The 22061-nt window shown below is 39.9% G+C and overlaps 1 protein-coding gene across 1 annotated transcript; it reads right to left on the reverse strand.

Annotated features, from left to right (window-relative positions):
- Window positions 1–438: 438 nt before the first annotated feature.
- On the reverse strand, window positions 439–5702 carry LOC114029688 (keratin, type II cytoskeletal 6A-like). The gene is made up of 9 exons (XM_027844302.1): window positions 5091–5702; window positions 3707–3921; window positions 3275–3335; window positions 3053–3148; window positions 2647–2811; window positions 2232–2357; window positions 1648–1868; window positions 1407–1441; window positions 439–1307 (listed from the first exon to the last, which is right to left on the reverse strand). Exons 1-9 carry the CDS (start codon window positions 5607–5609, stop codon window positions 1060–1062), a joined length of 1686 nt encoding a protein of 561 aa, XP_027700103.1. The 5' UTR covers window positions 5610–5702; the 3' UTR covers window positions 439–1059.
- Between the last annotated feature and the right edge of the window lie 16359 nt (window positions 5703–22061).

Consider the following 22061-nt stretch of genomic DNA (forward strand, 5'->3'; position numbering starts at 1 on the left):
GGAAGGCAGTCATTCCCTGGATGTCTCCTTATAGGGAGGAAGCCTACTCCCTGAATATAGAAGAAATCTGTCTCATACGTCAGTACTCAGTGGCAAATCCCCACTAGCCATATGTTGTAACAATTCTGACGTAGTAGATGATTAGAGCAGGGATTCATAACTTTTTTATCTGATAAACCCTTCTCAGAATATTGTTTGTAAATGAATAACTTTTAAATATACAGGATTGCAAAGGAAACCAATTGTATTGAAACACAGTTATAAAAATATTTAAATAAAACAAATTCATGGTCCCCCTGAAATTAGCCATGGACTCTTGAAAACCAGAATTCCTGGACTAGAATCTTCTCCGAGTGAGAGGGAGGTTAGAGGATTTAAAAAAAAAAAAAGGTTTGATACCCACGGATTTCGCATAAAGGCAACTCCAGACAATATCAATATATATTATAAATCTGCTTTATTAGACAAGTATAAGAGATGGAAGGGACCAAAGAAACATGCCACAGGGATACAGTTTCTGTATTTTATCTGCTTGTATCACCTCTGCTTTCAGGGACACTGCAAGAAAACACCAGTACCACTTCTTTTTAGAACACAGAGATTCAATAGAGGTGCAGTTCCAGATGGCCAGCTGAAGGTGGCCAAGTACACGATGCTTCTTTCAGACCCAAAGTGAGTGTCTGTTCCTAAAAAGAACACTTGAGTGTTTTTCCAAGTCCTCTGACTTAGGAACTTAATGACAATAGGTGGATATTCTGATAGCTGGACAGGAGGGTCAGATAGAACTTGTGTGACCCCACACACTGATGATATTCTCAACAATTTTATGACTGAAAGTTCACGCTCAGGGAATGTAATCCAGTTGGTAAATATGTGGCATTTAAAATTTTGGACCCAACCCTGGGTGGAAGTGAAGATCAAAGGCTGGAGTCAGGGGGGCCATCTAGAAATCAACCCCAACATCTTCAGCAGCCAAAAGGATAGCAGCCTTGATGCTAAGGGTTAGGAACAGGAAGGAGGGGCTTGAGGCATTCCGGAGCCAAGAATCTGGTAGACACGTTAGTGCTTGTAGCTCTTCTTAGTGGAAGATGTGGTTGTGGTGTACTTTACGCTGGTGCTGCTGCCCCCCAGGGAGCCTCTCCCACTGCCAGTGCTGAAGCCACCTCCAACGCTGAGTCCTCCTCCCACACTGTAGCTGCCACTGCTACCATAGGAATAACCACTTCCTCCACCCAGACCAAAACCACTGCCAACGCCACTGCCACTGCCACTTCCATACCCACTGGAGACTGTGGAGCTCACGACAGCTGTGGAAGGAATGAAAAAAAAATGTACATTGAGACCCCACTAAGCCAGAAAGCTATGGAAAAGTGAAAGCAAAAGTGAGAACAATCAAAGATACTTACAGATGTTGACTGGTCCAACACCCTCTCCACTCATTCTGTGTGTGGAGGAAACAAAAGATTATATTTCAGAAGACTGAATTTGCAACAAAATGGGATGATTCCAGAAGTTTCCCCAGTGGCCCTTAGGGTAACCAGTTTACTCTGTGTTTTCTCAAAAAGAGCTCAATGCTCCTGAGATTCTGCTCAGTGTTTTAATGCCTGAGGCGACCCACCACGCAAAGCCCAAAGAACAAGTACCCACCTGCACTCCTCTCCCTCCAGCAGTTTCTTGTAGGTGGCGATCTCTATATCCAGAGCCAGCTTGACATTCATCAGCTCCTGGTACTCGCGCAGCTGGTGGGCCATGTCCTGTTTGGCTCTCTGAAGAGCATTTTCCAGCTCTTCTAATTTGGTCCTGGCATCCTTGAGGGCCATCTCACCCTTCTGCTCAGCTTCAGCAATGGCATTCTGCAGGTTAGCACACTGCAAAAGAAAGAGATCTTACTCTTTCTTCATTTCTACCAGGATACAATTAGGAAAGCAGCTGGAACTCATCAATTCCAGCCCTTCTCCCTACCACCAATCCTTGTTATCAGCAAGCCCCAATTTAATGCTGTTCTGTGTTAGCAATGTCAAATGTGTAAATGAATGGCAACTGGTAGGAGATGGGCCAGGCATAGTAAGGACAGGACTCTTTAATTGCTAGAATCATATGGATAGATTAGTTGTGAGGAAAGAGCTTAGTAGTTCCTACCATGGTACATGGACTGAGTTGTCACGGTAACAGTGAAGAAGATGTCCAGAAAAGAAGTGCAATCTTGGCCCAGAAAAATGGCTATAGCCTACCTGCTTCTTGACGTTATCAATCTCGGCTCTTAGCCTTTGGATCATTCGATTTATTTCAGAGATCTCATGCTTGGTATTGCGGAGGTCATCCCCGTGGCGGCCAGCTGTGATCTGTAGTTCCTCATACTTAAGGGACAGAAAAAGGAAAAGAAAGAGAGAAAGACAGCATCAGTATCACACTGAAATGCTTCCCAGATTGTCTCAGTGTTTCTTCATGGAATTCTCTCTAAATGCTCACTAGGACAATTTAACTCATCCTTCATAAGCCAGCTATTAGGGGGAATGGCTTTTCACATCACAATGTTCTATTTCCCAAATGAAAAAAGGGGTGGGGGAAGACTCTAACCTGCCCTCAACTATCTGGTAGGTTAGTATGGTGATTATAAACAACTCAGTTACTTCCCCCTTATCTCACCTTGGTCTGGTACCAGGACTCAGCCTCAGCCCTGCTCCTCTGAGCAATATCTTCATACTGAGCCTTGACTTCAGCAATGATGCTATTCAGATCCAGAGAGCGGTTGTTGTCCATGGACAGAATAACAGAGGTGTCAGAGATGTGGGTCTGCATCTGGGCCAGCTCCTAGAGGATAGAGACATTCAGTTGTGCCATCTTTAGTGAGTAGGAAGCATTCCCAGGGCACCTGAGAATTCTCCCAACAGGTCCTCTAGCCCAAACCTTTATTAGATGATATTTCAGGGCCTAATGGACCTGAGATGCCAGGCTTAAAGTTTTAATATTGAATATTCAGCATGCTTCCTTTGGCACCTGTCCTTTAGTAAACAACTTTTTTTTTTTCGGAGAACAAAGATAGAATTCTTACTGCTTCATATAAGACTTTCAAGAAGTTGATCTCATCTTGGAGGGTGTCTGCATTGGCTTGAAGTTCAACCTTATTCATATAGGCAGCATCAACATCCTGTATGGGAAAAACACAAGAAATTAGCCAATGAGATCTTCTTTCTCCTACAGCCAAACACAGAATGTTTGCCTGGACACAGGCTTCCTCTTTCTGCAGCCTGTCCCCTAGAATCAATCAACTCACCTTCTTTAGTGTCACAAATTCATTCTCTGCTGCTGTGCGCTTGTTGATTTCATCTTCAAACCTAGATAGCAGCAGAAAGGAAAGATGGTTGAGCCAATGGCCAATAGGACAGGCTGAAACCAGCCTGAAATCCAAGATCTCCCACAAAATGGACCATTCCCATGTGGATTATGAATTTCCTTTCATTGATATGAAGAGGTGAACTAACACAGGGTACGCTAGGAAATCTAAGAGATAGAGTTGTGGTCTCTGACCTTCTTTACTACTCCATCACTCCCTTTTTGTCCTCTTAGGGATGCTATGGAATAGTGTGAGATATATCCTTCCTCTATGAATCTTTTATAGTCTAGACACCAGCTGTTTCCCCCTTTCTTCTGGTCTTCATCCATCCCACACACTTTTTCTCTTGACTACTCTAGCCCTCTCACTTACTTGTTCTTGAAGTCTTCCACTTGATCTTGCATGTTTCTCAGATCAGCATCCAGAGAACCTTTCTCACGTACGAGTCTGTCCAGTTGCCCCCTGAGTTGGCTAATATAGGCCTCAAACAATGGCTCCATATTTTGCTTCACAGTCTTGGTGCCCTGTTCCTGGAGCAGTGTCCATTTGGTATCCAAAACCTTGTTTTGTTGTTCAAGAAATCGTACCTAGAGTACGAAAGAGAAAGTCAGTCCCATAAAGTGTTGCCTGAGCTGGTGGAAGTCAGTGGAAGAAGGCAATAATGCCATCAATGGTTGTATGACCTTCCCCAAATTCTAGCAGGGCAGCAAATACTTATGATGTCATATTGTGAAGAGAGGTTTTGACCATGGCAATTCTCTACTCAAATTCTACTGGCAACCCCTAATTTTCCTGTGGGGGTTACCCAATCACCATGACTACCAACAGATTTAAACAAAACCTACCCTCTTCTGCCTCTCCCTTATCTCATCACTTTAGGTTTTTTAGCTGTAATTGAATTTTAAGAAGACAATTTATCCACTCTGGAGTACAAAGTGGGTCCTAGAATCTTAATGTTGGAAGTGACTTTAGAAGACAGCTAAGTCACACTTCCCACCCAATGCAGGAATCCCTTTATACAGAACCCTTTCAAGCCTCTGATTGAAAGCAATAGTTAATTTCAATTCATTTCTATGTTTTAAAGTGTCCAAGAATTCATTGCTTCCCATCATGATGCTTCTTGAGTTAACCGAATATATCTTTTGTTTTACTTGTGTCTATCCATAATAAGATCAGAGAATTATAGTCTTAGATGAGATGAAAGGGCTCTTAGAGGTCAATCAGTGCAATCCCCTCCTTTTACAGGTGGGGACCCTGAGACTCAGAAAGGGTGACTTGCCTAAGATCACACAGGTTGTAAATAGTAGCCCTGGGATTCAAAGGCTGGTCTTCTGACTCCCAATTGGGTAGAACTTTCTCTGTACCATGCTGCCTTACTGTGCCATAGGAGCTCAATTATTATTGGCTGACAATAAAAATTTCTCACCACTCTTCTGCATATTTCAGCAATGAAAGAGCAACCCACATTTTAACTTGCTCTCTTCACATGCCATAGGGTTATTGACATCTGTGAATTCTCCCCATCCATGGAGAAGAGGAAAAGTTTCCAAGAAACTAAACTTAGGGATGTTGTTACCCTTCTTGGTAATCATCAGGCAATCATCAGTTGGGCAAGCTTCTCAATGCAGAGAGAATTTGAGTCTTTCTTCTCTCTCATTCCCAAGTTCATCTTTGGCAGGAAGTTAAGTACAGAGATATACACTGATTTTCAGGGGACTCTGAAATACCTGATGGTGGGTATGTCTTAGTGTCTTACCTTGTCAATGAAGGAAGCAAACTTGTTGTTGAGGGTCTTGATCTGCTCCCGCTCTTCACTCTTCACCCTCTGGATGGTGGGGTCAATTTGGAGGTTGAGGGGAGTCAGAAGACTCTGGTTGATAGTGACTTCTTGGATTCCACCAGGGGGGCAGACAGGAAACCCAGCTCCTCCATAGCCACCACCAAAGCCAGCTCCACCACCAAATCCGAAGCCACCGCTGACTCCACTGCCGAAACCAAATCCACCTCCTATTCTTCCGCCATATCCACTCTGGAAGCCACCGCTGCTTCCTGCCATGGAGATCCTCTTGGACCTCCCTAGGTTGTAAAGGCTTCGGCTGCCGAAACCAGCTCCCCCAGAGATTCCACAAGCCCTTCCAAAGCCACCACTGCCCCCAGAACGGCACACAGACACAGAGCTGAAACCTGACCGGTTAATGCCAGGGATGATGGCAGAGTTAGCACTGAAGCCACACCGGCCACTTCTTTGAATCCTGACTGTAGACTGAGAAGACATGATAGCTTGGTTTTGCTCAAAAATGAGAAGACTGAAGAGAGAAAGTTAAAGCCAAAGAGGACCAGAGAGGAGGAGAAGGACTGTGTGAGACTGAGATCCCAGCAATGGTTTTATATAGGGAGAAAAAATAGGGTTGGGTCCAATGTATGAAGATGAGCTTGCAGGTGGGGAAGGGCTGGGCTTTACAAATAGTGACATCACTCCCACCTTGCTGGAAAAGGTATGAAAGACCAAGGTTGCTTTTTTGGCTTCCGTTAGTCATAGAGAAATTCTCTAGCCTTCCAGCCTTAACTTGATCCCTAGACAATAAAGGCAGTATGCAAATTCACTGAAGTCATCTACGAGTCATGTTTCTAAACAAAGGAGACAAGGAGCTGATCTGTGGTAATTGTGCTCTCCTCTGCTTACTCAGATGTGTCCCCCCAAGTCTCTCCCTCTACCAGCACCACCCTCCACCCAGGTAGGGTGGGACTTTGCCATAGGGCAGTTAGGCATTTACTCAATGGTTAATGTGTGTGTGTGTGTGTGTGTGTGTGTGTGTGTGTGTGTTTGTGTTTCTAAGGAGGCAAAGAATAACTTCTCCCTAACATCCTGGTGATTTTACTTGGGTAGAGAGAAGGAGGGAGAGAGGGCACAGTTTGATGATGCCTGACAGCAAGGGAGCCCGGTGTTGCCCTCCACCCATTTTCAGCAGGTCTTTGGGGAACTTTTCCAAGACAAAAGGCAGACTTAGCCTGAACTGGGACTCTCTGACCTGGCATTTGAAGGAAGGGGTTCAATTCAATTCAGCAACCATTTATTATGCATTATCATGTGCAGTGCGTTCTGCCTTAACATTTTACTGGAATGCTATGCCATGTGTACTCCTAGGTGAATACAAGGTAACTTAGGGAGAGAATAATCACTAACAATTCTAAGATGTAATGTGAGCCCTTTAAGGAAAAGGTCAGGAGTGGACATTGTCCATTGTTCTTTCCACTTAACTCCCCACCTTAGCTTTTCTGCTAAACTATCATAGCACATTTTCCTCTCCACTTTCTGCTTCCTCGGATTGTCCACCTGCAGCTAGCATGATGAGGAGAACACAAAATGAGTTAATGGAGCAACATATCATTAAAGAAACCACTAGTGATTGAGGCATATCTTCAGAATCCGGTGTCAAGAAGGGGCATGGAGGGGCAAAAGGGTATTCAGCCATGAGTCATAGGTATTTGTCCTTACAAGTAGAGTCATTTTAGAGGCACATATCAACCATATACTTCTGATCTTGCTTGCAAATTCAAATCCTAGCAGAGCTGCTCAGGGAAGTGTGTTGGGTAGGAGGGAGGGGGAGTACTGCAATTTGAAACTGACAACTCTTTTGCTGAGGAAAGGAGTTACATGTTATTATCTCTTTCCTGACAGTATTAGCCTTCAGTGCTTTGTATCAATGTTTTTGAGAACAGTTCCAGAGATGCCCATATTCTAGGAGCAAATGAGAGAAATAAGGAAATTTGAGTGATCTTGTTTCATTCAGCACAGTGAATTTTTCTGCTACAATCTTCAACTTTTAACCAAGCAATTGGATGTTTCCAGCCCTTTTGGGTGGTCATCACCACCACCACCCGCATGGGTGGAACATTCTCTGCCACCAAAGAAGGTGCCAACTCAGCGTCTGGCTTGGCAAATGGCTCCTGAGGATGTTGGAAACAGCATTCTTCCCTCCACCCTAGTTGCCCAACGGGATTCCAAGAATGCGCTTCCACCCAGTTCTGGGAAAGAAATGTTCCTTCTCGGGGCAGGGTGTCCCTGACTAGGATCAGCGGTAAGGGACTTCAGAGACAATCTATTCCAACACCCTCATTTTACAGATGAGGAAACAAAAATATAAAGAATTTCAACGACTTGGCTAAGGTCATAGAGGTAGTAAGTGGCCGAAATAGAATTTAAATTCAGATCCTCTATCCTAAGTCCACTAATCAACCTAGCATTTACCACTCTACCAAATAGATTCTACCCCCATTGTTTTGAGATCAGTGCCTTAGACTTGACTTCAGCATCAAAAAGAAGGTAGGAAGACCTGATAAGAAGGATGATACAATGTCAGATAGCCCATGGGATATTTAGCCAACAACATGGAATAGACTTTGGGAACAAACTTTCTCTGGGTGGGGGTGGGGGAGGAGGAGCAGCCCATACCCACAAACTTGTTTCTAGGAATCTGGTATCTGAATGGCCCTAATGTGCTTGTCAAAGGCCCCATATCCCTGCTGATTGCACTCTCACATCAACACCCTGCTTCTCCTTTTCTTTCTTTATAAAAAATTAAATGGATAATATTATATTATGATAATATTATATATTGATAATATATAAATTTCTGATACTTCTTTCCTTTTTTTTTAACATCGTTGTCACTTTCCGTTGACTGTCCTTTCCTCCCTAAAATACATCATCCTTTTATAACAAATAAGTACAGTCAAGCAAAACAAATATGCCTGAAAATGTTTGCTTCACTCTTCATCTCTAAGTCACCACTCATCTGCTGAGAAGTGGAAGGCACACATGACTTAAAATCATGATTCATTAGACAGAACTTGGAAATCTTTCGATGTTGTTTTCCTATACATTATTATAGTCAGCATGTAAATTGTTCTCCAGGTTCTGCTTATTTCACTCTGAATTAGTTCAGAAAGTCTTTCCAGATCCCCCTTAATTTTAATGCCTTCACTCTCTCTGTTCGTCATCTCCAACTTATCTTGTACATAGCTTGTTTGCACACAGTTGTTTTGTTTGCAAGTTGACTCCCCCATTATGGTGTGAGTTTCTTCAGAGCAAAGACTGTTATTTTTTTGGTTTTCTTTGTATTCCCAGCACTTAGTATAGTGCCTAACACATAGTGGAAACTTAAATAAATGTTTGTTGACTATCTGACACATCTTCCCAATTTTCTCTGAATGCTTTGTAACCATCATTTCTTAAGGTATAATGCCATTTCATTATATATTACAGTATGATTTGTTTAATCATCGCTTTACTGATGGACACCTATTTTGTTTTGTGTTCTTACTGATCTAAAAAGGATCCTTATAAATATTTTTACACCTATAGGATGTCCCAAAAGTCTTAGTGCAGTTTTCAACTTTAATTACTTTAGAAGTACAAATGCTATATACCTGTAAAACATCACTTAAAAGTTTAATTATTAGGGGAGGAAGGGGGAGAGAATTTGGAACTCAAAATTTTAAAAAATCAATGTTAAAAATAGTTTTAGGTGTGATTGGGAAAAAATGAAATATTAAAAAAATAAAAAAGAAAGTTTAATTATTTAAATTTCTTGTACATGTGTTTAGTTTTGTGGCTTTTGAATAATACATTTTAATGCTAATTTAACCAGGATGGGGCATTGTATATACGACAGTTTCTGGTTACCACATTCTGAGACCAGTGAATTGGTAGCAGAGATCCATTTGCTTGGTCCAACCACTCTGGAAAGAAATTTGGTACTATACCAATGACATTATTACTAGGCACATATCCCCAAAGGTCAAAGTCAAAGGGAAATGACTTGTATGTACAGAGATATTGACAGCAGCACTTTTTGTTGTAGCCCAGAACTACATAAACATTTGGACAAATTTAAAATTTTTCTAAGAAGGCATTGGTATCTGTGTATGCCTGTGCCTCTGTAATGTTTCTCGCCCTGATTTTTTCCAAGGCTATGTTTACATAACACGGGGTACAGATTAAATGAAAAGTTTTTAAAAATCCGTCATTCCTCTGGCCAATAAATTCAATCCAACAAACACTTAAGTGCCTGCTACATGCAAAATTACTGGGCTAAGTGCTGGGAGATAGGAAGACGAATAGGATGGAGTCCCTGTCCTCAAGGAGTTTACAATCTAGTAGGGGAGCCAACATGCAAACAAATATCTACAAAGTAAGCTATACACAGGATAAATAGGAAATAGTTAAAAGAGGGAAGGAACTGGAATGAAGGGGTTAGGGAAGCCTTCCTGTAGAAGAGGGGATTTTAGTTGGGACTTAAAGAAAGTCAGGGAGATCAGTAGTCAGAGTGATGGAGGGAGAAGGGAGAAGATACAACTTCGTTCCAATCTAGAAGCCCCCACTTGCCCCCAGCAGGCCCTGACTGAGTTGTGCCCTTGAAGGAAATGGTAGTTTTAATAAAAGAGCCCCTTCTCTGCCTCCTATCCCTCATTACTCCCAATCCAATTCATCACATTGCTTAGATGATGGTCTGAATTTCTCCTGATTCCCAAGTCAAATCTTGGCAAACTTGCCAATAAAACTCATAAAAAATTTGTTGAATGAATGAATGGTATGGTAGACCCAAAATCTTTCACACCTGAAGATTAAGTCCAGGGAATCTAATTAGTAATAATTTAGGTGGAGGGGGAAAGGCAGGAAGCATCAGTTTCTTCCCTGTCCTAAGCCCTACTCCTTAGTGACATCGGGGAAATAATCTTCTTTCCAGAAGCCTCACCCCTGGAATCCTCACTAAGTGCCTGAGAATCATGAGAATGTGCCCATCTTGCTAGAGATGAGTTCATTATTCCACCCCAACATTATTTCCAAAGAGCTACAGTATTCTGGGTGTGCTACCTAGACTGTCACCTCCTTTCGTCGTTGTTATTTCCACCACCCTGCTCTTTTAAAATGCTGTTAATGACCAACTTCTGCCTCCCCTCAATCCTTGACTTACTTAGAACTGGGAAGGGAAGAGTTGGTCAAAGTACCTGGTACGGTAGGTGCTTAATAAATGTTTTTTGATTGATTCATTCTTTGAGCTTTCCAACTGGACCACAAGGCTAAGACCACAACGCTGCTAGGTTCGTCCCAACTCACAAGAACAGAGCAGATCAGTCAGTTGAAGGTTATGCCAATATAGACATTGACCCTGAACCTTCTAATCACCTGCCTCCATCAGCAGACCCCCTCAGTTACTCTGCCTAGATTTATTCCTCAGTAGTGAGCATACACCCACTCCCTCCTACTCTCCCCATCACTATGATTTTGAATCTCTAGCTGCTGAAAAACAAACTTCACTTCCCAACCTCAGTTGTCTGCTCCCTCATTCCAAACTCCCTTAACCCTAAGCTGCCCCCAATGCCACACTCCAGAGCTGCCTACCCCATCCACTATGCTCCCAGGAATACCTGCCTACATTTTGCCTTTTCCTTTTCTCACTCCTTGAACATTTTGGCACTCCCTGAAACCTGACTCCCTCCTGACAGTACTGCTGTCCTTGCTACCTTTTTCTGCACTTTCACTCATACCCCTGACTCACTGCTTGTGGTGCTGGTGACAGAGTACTCCTGGCTCCCAATTGACATTTCCACACTCTCCCTTTACCCTCATCACTCCTACTTCTTTTCCTCTGAAGATCTTTCAATCTAAATTTACCACCCAATTTAGATTCTAGTAGCTGTTACCTACTAACCATATCTCCCCCCAGACCCAGGACATTCTCCTTCCTTTCTCAATGATTTCAGTGCCTGGCTCATGCTTTTGCTCCCCACACTCTAATTTCTTCCCTTATTCTAAGGGACTTCAACATACACCTTGAGTGTTCTTTCAAATACCCAAACTTTCCCTTTCCTCACTCTATTCATACTTCCCCATTCTACCTCATCTGGTCAAACAATGTCCCACTTCCATGTTCATGAACTCAGAAATCCCCTTACCTGATCATAATCTTGTGTCTTTCCATTTCTCCCTCATTTATCCTAAACCTATTCTTCATTCTCCTCATGCCCTCTAATCCCAGCATCCCTCACGGCTATTCCAGGGTATCATTCCTGCTCTGGCAATGTTCCCTTCCCAATCTTGATGTTTTGCCAAACCAGTTCAAATCTATGTTGTCTTCTACTCTTATTTTTTGAAATTCGACTTATTATTTTCATAAAATCAGAATATGCACAGCATATGCATCTAAATGAATATAATGAGCAATTGTTAAATGTGACTTGAAATTCAATATTTAAATTCAGCAAATTGAAATCCATTCTTGCATACAACTTTTCAGTCGTTGTTTATGAATAGAAGATATTACTGGCAGATGAAATTTGCTAAAATGTTACCACTGAATGTACAAGTCACTGATGATGCCAATACAAGAAAGATAACTACATATCTGAGGTTTGCAATGTGCCAGGCATTCAGGGGAGAGGAAAGGAATCCCTCTCAAAACACACAACATATGAGAATATCAGTGTTTTAAAGTGTTTAATATCTTAAGAAAAATTTGTCAAAACTTTAGCAAGTTCAGTTTTCTATTCTGAAACCCTTGCTCCCTTATCCTATTAATATACCTTACCCATCCCAGCCTTGGTCACTCCTGCTATCTGCCTCCTTCACTCTTAACTCTAGTGCAGCTGAATGAAACTGGAGGAAATCACAGAACTGTGCTGCACTCTCAGTTCATACTAGTTAATCTAAACTGGGACTTTTCCTATCTTCTTACATTCCAGCCTTATTTATTCTACTTGCTGTTCTTTGTATGATCCTTCATCTCCACCTCTCTGCCTTTGCACTGGCTGTTCCTCATGTTTACAATACTCTCCTTCTCTGCCTCTGACTCTTAGAATCAATTCCTGGTTTCCTTTAAGATCCGGCTCAAGCTCCATCTCTACCAGGAGGCCTTTTCTGGTCTCCCCAGCTGATAATTCCATACCCTCTAAGTTTATCTTCCATCTACTCTGTATTTATTGTATATGGTCTGATGTATATATGCTATCTCTCCCATTAGAATGTAAGCTCCTTGTGGGCAAGGACTGTTTTTGCTTTTTCTCTCTCCCCAGTGATTAGCACAGTGATTAGTACTATTAGCACATAGTAAGTTCTCAACAAATACTTGTTAATTGATTAATTATTGATATGCTGTAAAATGACCTCATTTTAAATAGTATTTTATTTCTCCCAACTACACATGAAGACAATTTTAGCATTGATTTTTACAAGATTTTTAGTTCCAAATTTTTCTCCCTCCCTCTCCTCCCCTCCCCTCTTCCTAAAATGTACACAATTTGATATAGGTTATGCATGTGCTATCATGTAAAGCATATTTCCATATTAGTCACAGTTGTGAAAGAAGAAATATATCAAAAGGAAAAAGACCATGAAAAAGAATAAAGTAAGTGAAAAAAGTGTGCTTCAATCTACAGAGTACATCAGTTCTTTATCTCTATGTGAACAGCATTTTCCTTCATGAGTCCTGTGTCCTTGTCTTGAATCATTGTGTTGCTGAGAAGAGATGAGTCATTCATAGTTAATCATCACACAATGTTGCTGGTATTGTGTACAATCTTTTCCTAGTTCTGCTCATTTCACTTTGCATCAGTTCATACAAGTCTTTCCATGTCTTTCTGAAATCTGCATGTTCATCATTTCTTATTGCACAATAGTATTCAATTATATTCATATACCACAGCTTGTTCAGCCATTCCCCAGTTGATGGGCATCCCCTCAATTTCCAATATTTTGCCACCATGAAAAGGGCTGCTCTTATTTTTGCACACATAGGTCCTTTTCCCTTTTTATGGTCTCTTTGGGATACAGGGAGTATCCCTGTAGTAGTGGGATTACTAAGTCAAAGAGTATGCAGAATTTGATTGCCCTTTGGGCATAGTTCCAAATTGCTCTCCAAAATGGTTGTATCAGTTCAAAACTCAATCAACAGTGCATTAGTGTCTCAATTTTCCCACATCATCTCCAACATTTATCATTTTCCTTTTTTTTGTCACATTAGCCAATCTAATACATGTGTGAGGTGGTACCTCAGAGTTGTTTTTATTTGCATTTATCTAATCAAAAGTGATTTAGAACACTTCTTCATGTGTCTATAGACATCTTTGATTTCTTCATCTGAAAACTGCCCATTTACATCCTTTGACTGTTTATCAATTGGGAAATGGCTTGTATTATAAATTTGACTCAGTTCTCTGGATATTTGAGGAATGAGGCCTTTCTTGATCAGAAACACTTGCTATAAAGATTGTTTCCCAGCTCTCTGCTTTCCTTCTAATCTTGGTTACATTTGGTTTTGCTTGTGCAAAAATCTTTTGATTTAATATAATCAAAATTGTCTATTTTACACTTCATAATGCTCTCAATTTCTTGTTTGGTCATGAGTTTGTAACTTACTTAACTTCTCCTTTAAGGATTTGGATGCTGTACCACTTGGTGCATATATGTTTAGTATTGATATTACTTCATTGTCTATGGTACCTTTTAGCAAGATGTAGTTTCCTTCCTCACCTCTTTTAATTAGTTCTATTTTTATTTTGCTTTGTCTGAGATCAGGATTGCTACCCTTGATTTTTTTTCTCTTCAGTTGAAGAATAATATATTCTGCTCCAGCCCCTTACCTTTATTCTGTGTGTGTCTCTCCATTTCAAATGTGTTTCTTGTAAACAACATGTTGTAGGATTCTGGTTTTTGATCCACTCTGCTACCGATTTCTTTTTATGGGAGATTTCATCCCATTCATATTCACAGTTATGATTACTAGCTGTGTATTTACCTTCATCCTATTTTTCTTCCTGTTTGTCCTCTCTCTCCTGTCACACTTTCCCTCCTTCACAGTGTTTTGCTTCTGTCGACCACCTTCCTCAGTCTACCCTCTCTTCTGTCAGTTCCCCTTTTGTCCTTTACTTAATCTCCTCCACTCTTACTTTCCTGTCGGGTAAGATATTCTATATTCAACTTAGTGTGTATATTATTCCCCTTTTGAGTCAAAACTGATAAGAGTAAGGTTCAAGCAATACACATTGCCAACCCTCATCTTTCCCCTCCACTGTAACAGATTTTTTGTGCCTCTTCATGTGAAATAATTTATCCCATTCTACCTCTGCCTTACTTCTGCATCCAGTGTACTCCTTTTCTCAGCCCTTCATTATTTTTATGTCATTCCTTCAAATTTACCTTATACCCATACCCTCTATCTATGTATATTTCTTCTAGCTGTATATTAGTGGTACAATTTATAAGAATTACAAGTATCAGCTTCCCATGTAGGGATGTAAACAGTTCAGCCCCATTGAATCCCTTATATTTTCTTTCCCCTTTCTCCCTTTCTAGATTTCTCTTGGGTCTTGATGTTGGAAATCAAATTTTTGGTTCAGTTATGGTCTTCTTATGAAAGCTTGAAATCCTTCTATTTCATTGAATGACCATTTTTTCCCTTGGAATATTATGCTTAATTTCTCTGGGTACATGATTCTTGGTTGTAGTTGTAGCTTCTTTGCCTTTTGGAATATCATATTCCATGACCTCCAGTCCTTTAATGTTGTAGCTGCTAAGAATTGTATAATCCTGATTGTGGCTCCCCGATATTTGAATTCTTTCTTTCCAGTCACTTGCAATATTTTTTCCTTGACATGATAGTTCTTTAATTTGGCTATAATGTTCTTTGGACTTTTTATTTTGGGATCTCTTTCCTAAGGTGATTGGTGGATTCTTTCAATGCCTATTTTGCCATCTGATTCCAGGATATCAGGGCAGTTCTCCTTCATAATTTCTTGAAAGATACTTCCCACATACTCATTTTGATTATGCCTTTCAGGTAGTCCAATGATTCTGACCTGTTTTCTAGGTCAGTTGTTTTTTCCAATGAGGTATTTTACATTTTCTTCTATTTTTTCATTCTTTTGAATTTGTTCAATTGATTCTTGATGTTCCATAGAGTCATTAGCTTCTACTCGCCCAATTCTAACTTTTAAGGAGTTAGCTTTTATCCTTCCTTTTCCATTTGGCCAATTGTACTTTTTAGGGAGTTGTTTTCTTCAGTGGATTTTTGTAGCTCCTTTTCCATTTGGCCAGTTCTACTTTTTAAGCAGTTGTTTTCTTTTTCCAAGCAGTTGACTCTTTTTCATAATTTTTTTGTATCACTCTCATTTCTTTTCCCAATTTTTCTTCTACCTCTCATATGATTTTTAAGCTCCTCTTTGAGCTCTTCCATGAGTTCTTTTTTTCATTAATTTATTTTAAATCTAAATACTCAAACTCAAATACACAACAAGACAAAAAAAGAAACATTATAAACTGAAATACAAAATAAGAGGAAAAAAAAAGCATTGCCATGTGCACAGCAGAACATAAGAGAGGATTCAAAATATACAGCGATAAATTTCCTTTTCAAGAAAGCCTGTATAATAAATACTACACATTGTGTTCAGAACAGTCCATCTTTTCTTTGCATCCTTGTCAGTTTTCTTTTGTTCTCTACTGTGAACTTTTGACTTTGCTCTTTTTTTCCTCCTTTCTCCTCCCTTTCCCCAATAAGGCTACATATAATTAAGCATGGATACACACACATGCATATGTATATATATATGTATATATATATATATATATATTCACATATGCACATACATACATGCACTTACATATACATACATATACTTAGATATCTATAATCACACTCATCTATAGATATATACATTCACATGCATCTATGTAAGACCATACTATCCTCGTTTGTCCTCTGTGTCTCTGAGGGTGGATAACAACTTCCTTCATAAGTCCAAGTCTTTCCATATTTTTCTAAGTCCACCAACTCATCATTTCCCACACCATGGCAATACCCCAACCTTCTACTGTCTAGTTAAATAGTCTAAAACAATATTGATTAATATGGCTGATATATAGTGTAGTTCCCCTATTTTTCTCTTTTGACCACATCTATTTTAGCTTTAACTTTGTCTGAGATCACAATTACTACCCCTGCTTTTTTATAATAAATTCCACTTCTGATCTTTATTTTATGTTTGTAAATATCTCTTATTTCCTATCCCTCCTGACTCGTCTACTTTACTTCTACTAGCCACCTTGCCCTCCTATTACTTAACCTACTCTCCCTCCAAAGATCCCTTCCTTATCCTCTCCATCCACCCTTTTCCCTTACCCTCTTGTTCTTATCTGAATTTAGAAGACTTTTTATAGCTTTCAAATATATATGTTATTCCCTCTTTATCCCATTCCCATTAATTTAAACACTCTTCTATATCTCCCCTTATCCTATTCCCTCATGCTCTTATTTCTTTATAAATTTAGAAGACTTTTATTCCCTTCTAAATGTATATATTGTTCTCTTTAACCCAGATTCCATGTAAGTAGAGTTCCCTTTAAAAATCTCTCCCTTATCCTCTCCTCATCCCCATCCCTTTAGTCTTTTATTTCTTTCTGAATTTAGAAGACTTTTATACCCTTTTTAGATACATATGTATTTGTTCCCTCTTTAACCTATTCCTAATGAGAATATGATTCCAGAACTACCAGCCTTCTTCCCCATATTTAATTCCTCTGCATTAGTTCTTCCTCTCACACCTCATTTGGATAAAATGATTACTCTTTTTACCTTTTCCTAAACAATTTCACTTTTTAGAATCACATCATACTCAGGTCTACCCCAATCTTTCTTTCAAACTACTCAATTACTAATAACAATCTTAGACATATGTTTTACATTTCCTCATATAAAAAGTAAACAGTCCTTATTGAATCCCTTGTAATTAGTCTTTGATGTGTACCTTATATTTCTCTTGGATCTTGTATGTCAAATTTTCTATTAAGTTCAGGTTTTTGTTTTTGTTTTGCTTTGGTAACAAAATCTTGGAAGTCTCGCAATTCATTTAATATCCATTTCTTTTCATTCAGGATTATGCTTAACTTTGTTGAGTATGATATTTTTTGCCACAACCACAGTTCTTTTGCTCTTTGATGTGTTTCAAGGCCTATGGTCTTTTAGCATGGCTGCTGCTAGGTCTTTGTGTGATTCTAAATGTGGCTCCACCATATTTTAATTGTTTTTTTTTCTTGTTGCTCATAATATTTTATCCTTGAGCTGGGGGTTTCAGAATTTGACTATGTTATTTCTGTAGGTTTTCCTCATAGGATCTCTTTCAGGTGGTGATCAGTGGATTTTTTCATATTCCTACTTTCCCGTCTTGTTCTAATGCTTCGGGACAATTTTCCTTTATTATTTTTTTGTATTATTGTATCCAGATTCTTTTTTTTTGATCATAGGTTTCAGGTAGTTCAATTATTCTTATGTTTCTTCTTGATCTGTTCTCCAGATCAGTTATTTTTCTTATGAAATGTTTCACATTCTTTTCTATTTGTTCATTCTTTATATTTTGTTTTACTATTTCTTGGTCTCTTATAACTTCACTGGCTTCCCCTTGCCTAATTCTAATTTGCAAGGAGTCATTTTCTTCCTTAAGATTCTGGATCTCCTTTTCCAGTTGGTTGACTTTCTTTTCATAATCTTCTTGTTTTTCTTGGATTGTTCTTATTTTTGCTCCATCTCTTCCATTTGAGTTTTAAAGTGTTTTTTAAAGTTTTATGAATTCATTGTGGGAACGTGACCATTTGATGTCACTTTTTGGGGTAGGAGAGGCTTTTTTGCTTCAGTATCCTCCTCTGAAGATAAACCCAGATTTTCTCTATTCCCATAGTAACTTTCTATAGTTGGGCTCTTTCTCCTTTGCCTACTCTTTTTTAATTATTATTTGTAGCTGCTTATTATTGTAATCATCTCTAGTCCTAGGGGATGCGGGATGGTGCTTCTAGCCTCAGATCCTTCTTCAGTTCTCCCCTCTGGCCTGTAACAGAAACCAAGAACTCCACTCTCCTGTAAGTACCCACAGTCAGTGGTGTCCCTGCCCCACTACTTCTGTACTCACTGACAGACATCCGACTCCCCACACTGTCTCAGAGGCAAAAATTCTTGTGGCTGGGGCTGAGGCTACCTCCCAACCCAGCTAGCCCCAGGGCTTACAGCTTGCTGTTTCAGTGGAACTTGCTTGGAGGTGTTTACACTTCACAGGGACCAAACCTCAGTCCTGAGATTTTTCTTTGGATCTTCTGCAATTGTCCCAGGAGACCCACTCTTCTGCCCCAACTCTTGTTTATTTTTGCCACTCTACATTCATCCTGAGGTGCTATTTTGTCTTGTTTGTGGGAAAAATCTGGAGACCTTGGAATTTTCTAACCTACTCTGCCATCTACCCAGAATCCTCTCTTCCTATGAGTTCTTTCTGGGTTTGAGACCACTTCCCATTTTTCTTTGGGGTTTTGCCTATAGGTGTTTTGATATTGTTGTCCTCTTCTGAGTTTGTGTCTTAATCTTCCCCATCACCATAATAACTTTCAATTATCAGATTATTTTCTTTTTTCGGTTGTTGTTATTGTTGTTGGTTTTTGCTCATCTTTTTTGGCCTTTTTCCTTTCTTTTAAGATTGACCTCTGCTCCCAGGGCAGATGGGGCACAGTCTCAGGGTTCTTGTGCCAGTGGCTGTAGGCCCCCTCTGTTTATCTCGTGCTACCCTGATTTTATCCTGAGGCCCATGGAGGACCCTCATGTCTAGTGCTACACTGAGGGGGGTGGGGTGGGGGTGGCTGGTGCTGCTGGAGGCCAAATGGGTATCACAGGTTACCTGGTGCTAAGCTGGGGTCCTAGTGCTGGGATCTGGTGTGTGCTGAGGCTGGCAGGGTGTTTCTGCGTTTTCCTGGGACTACACTGAAGCATGTCATGGTCTGGCCTCTGGAGGCAGCCTATTTGCCCAAAGCTGTCATGGCCTCATTTTTAGGTTTTGATTTGGGTAAATCCTATATGTTAGCCACTGTGCTACCTGGGGCTCATAACTTGGCCTCCCTACTCCAAATTTGCTCCAGGAATGGGGAATCTGCAGCCTAGAGGCCACATGTGTCCCCCTAGGTCCTCAAGTGCAGCCCTGAGACTAGGGTTTCCCACCCCTGTACTAGATAGATACTGCTGGGGATAGGAAAAAAAAAATAAGATATAGCTCCCACCCTCTTGGATTTTATGTTAGCAACAGACGTGTAGGCAGAGAAATACAACTAAGGCCCCAGACTAGGGATAAGTTTCAGGGGCTCTACCTGTTCCTGGGTCAGGGAAAAGGAAGCAATTAAGTCAGGTTTATGTCAAATTTGGTGCTGGCACATAAAGGTCAGACTAGCGCCCAGCATGGAAATGTGTATATCAATGGCTCAAATGACTCCAAGAAGTTTGGAGCTGCCCAGTCAGAGGAGGCTCAGCTTCCTTCTCCTTTCTTTTTGTTTAGTGTGACCAGGCTGCTTACTATGGTTTATTTTTCTTTACTTAGTTTTAAAATATTTATTGTATTTGCACTAATTTTGTTAAATACTTCTGATTACATTTTTTTTGTTGTTGGTATACATACAAGCTCTTTTTAAAAAGTCTTTTATTTTCAATTTATGGAATAAAACAAGCATTTCCATAAAGGAGTATAATTTTTTTTAAAAATGTGCTGGCACATAAAACTGCAAATCTATTATGTGCAACTTGCTGTTCCTTTTAAATATACAATAAAGGTAGGGGCAGCTAGGTGGAGCCATGGATAGTTGGAGTCAGAAGGACCTGAGTTCAAAACCAACCTCAGACACTTGACATTTACTAGCTATGTGACCCTGGGCAAGTGACTTAACCCTGATTGCCTCACCATAAAAAGCAAAAAAAAACACAAAAAACACAAAAAACACACACATATAAAATAAAATTATCATGTAAATTTCTTTTTTTCCCTTTTTTCTCCCCCCACTCCACCCTAGAGATGGCTATCATTAGACACAAATAGGTGTGTATGTGTGTGTGTGTGTATGTGTGTGTGTGTAAAATTGTCATATACATATTTCTATTTATCAGTTCTTTCTCTGGATGTAGATAGCACCTTTCTTCACATGTCTTTTATTTTTAATTTGTGTATTTATAATAAAATGACTTAGCCTCTCAAAGTCCTTCTTAAAACAATGGTATATTAACTTATTTAGGTTTCTGATTTTGAGTTATATATAGATTCATTTTTGAAACCCAAAAGCAATTATTAGGGAACCCAAACAAATGTATATATATTTTTTGATACTTAGTAAAACAGCAAGCATATTGTCCATGTGATTTTGGAAGGGTATCGATTATAGCATCGTAGAGTAAGTGTGCTAATATCTGGACTGATGGTGCCTTTTAAATAGTTCTGAGCTAAAAAACTTTGCAAAGATGCCCTGGACTCTAGCTGGTCCATCTGTGGAAATGAGGCTAATTTCAAATAGGTTGAGAGTTAAGGCCAGGCATCATACAGACCATCAGTCTCTGACCAGCTAGGTGGCACCATGGATAGAAAGCTAAACATGGAGTCAAAAGACCTGCATTCAAATCCTGTCTCAGACACTTACCAGCCATATCCCCTAGGCAAATCAGTTAGCCTCCCTCACCCTGGATTTCCTCATCTGTATAGAGATATACATAAATAGGGATAATGACAGTTATCTGCTTTCCAGAATTGCTATGAAGGTCAAATAAGATAAAATATGTAAAGCACCTTGCAAACAATGAATTGATATATGAATTCTATTATTATTATTCACCTAGATGCCATGGCAACAACTAATTCTTTCAAATATTACACCTCACTCTTGGATTTGTTACCCCAGCTCATTCTGCTTGTAGATTAGCCTTATTAGCACACCACCTGTATAATATCCTTATTAGAACAATCTGCTGAGTGAATTTCTAGTAGAAAGTCCATGTATTTTTCCATTGAACAAATTGAATATCTGACTATTATAAGCACCACAAAAGATTATAAGTAATAAGGTTTGAGTCTACTGCAAATCGGTAGTCTTACCCAACCATCCAATTCCCTGGGGAAGACAATCAGGCATTGGTACCTGTATTCTCCCAAATGCCTTCTTGGTAGCTTCACAGCTAGGTCCTGTGTTTCTAGGACACAGAGTACATCAAAGAAGAGGAACTGAGCAAGGAAGATGTGTACTGCAGATTCCCTGGTCTCAAAATTGGACATCTAGTCCTCTGTCATTGAAGAGAGCCTAGTGGTAGACTTCATACCTGCCAGCTGGTAGTCTGGGAGGGGAGAAAAAAACATGCATACCAGTGGCTAGAATATAAGGTATCATTAGGAAGAATAATAAGAGAGATGCCATAGGACTACAGAGCAAGAAGAATTGACACATTCAGACTGATAAATTGACTGCTAATGAGTTCTACCTTCCCCACATTTCTGACAGTTGAGTCACAGTCATATTCACCCCATTAACTTTGCCCTTTGTTAGCATTTGGATTGTATCTTTAGCTTAGGGCTGGGTGTAGTTTGGCACCACCTGTTGCAAACCTGGTAGCCATGGTGCCAGGCATCATCATCCTGAAACACATTTTTGATCCCCAACACCCCCTGCAGGAACCCCATCATCCATAGTAGTCAGGCAGTCAACAAGCATTTATTAGGTTCTTACTATCTACCGGATACTGTACTAAGCACTGGCATACAAAGATAGTTAACAACATGGTTTCTGCCCTCAAAAAGCTCACATTCTAAAAGGGGAAACAATATATAAAAGATATATACAGAAAAGAGACAGCTAGGTGGCGCAGTGGATAGAGCACTGATCCTGAAGTCA

This window comes from Vombatus ursinus, unplaced genomic scaffold, assembly GCF_900497805.2.
Source record: "Vombatus ursinus unplaced genomic scaffold, bare-nosed wombat genome assembly UNPS02014941.1, whole genome shotgun sequence".
NCBI lineage: Eukaryota > Metazoa > Chordata > Mammalia > Diprotodontia > Vombatidae > Vombatus > Vombatus ursinus.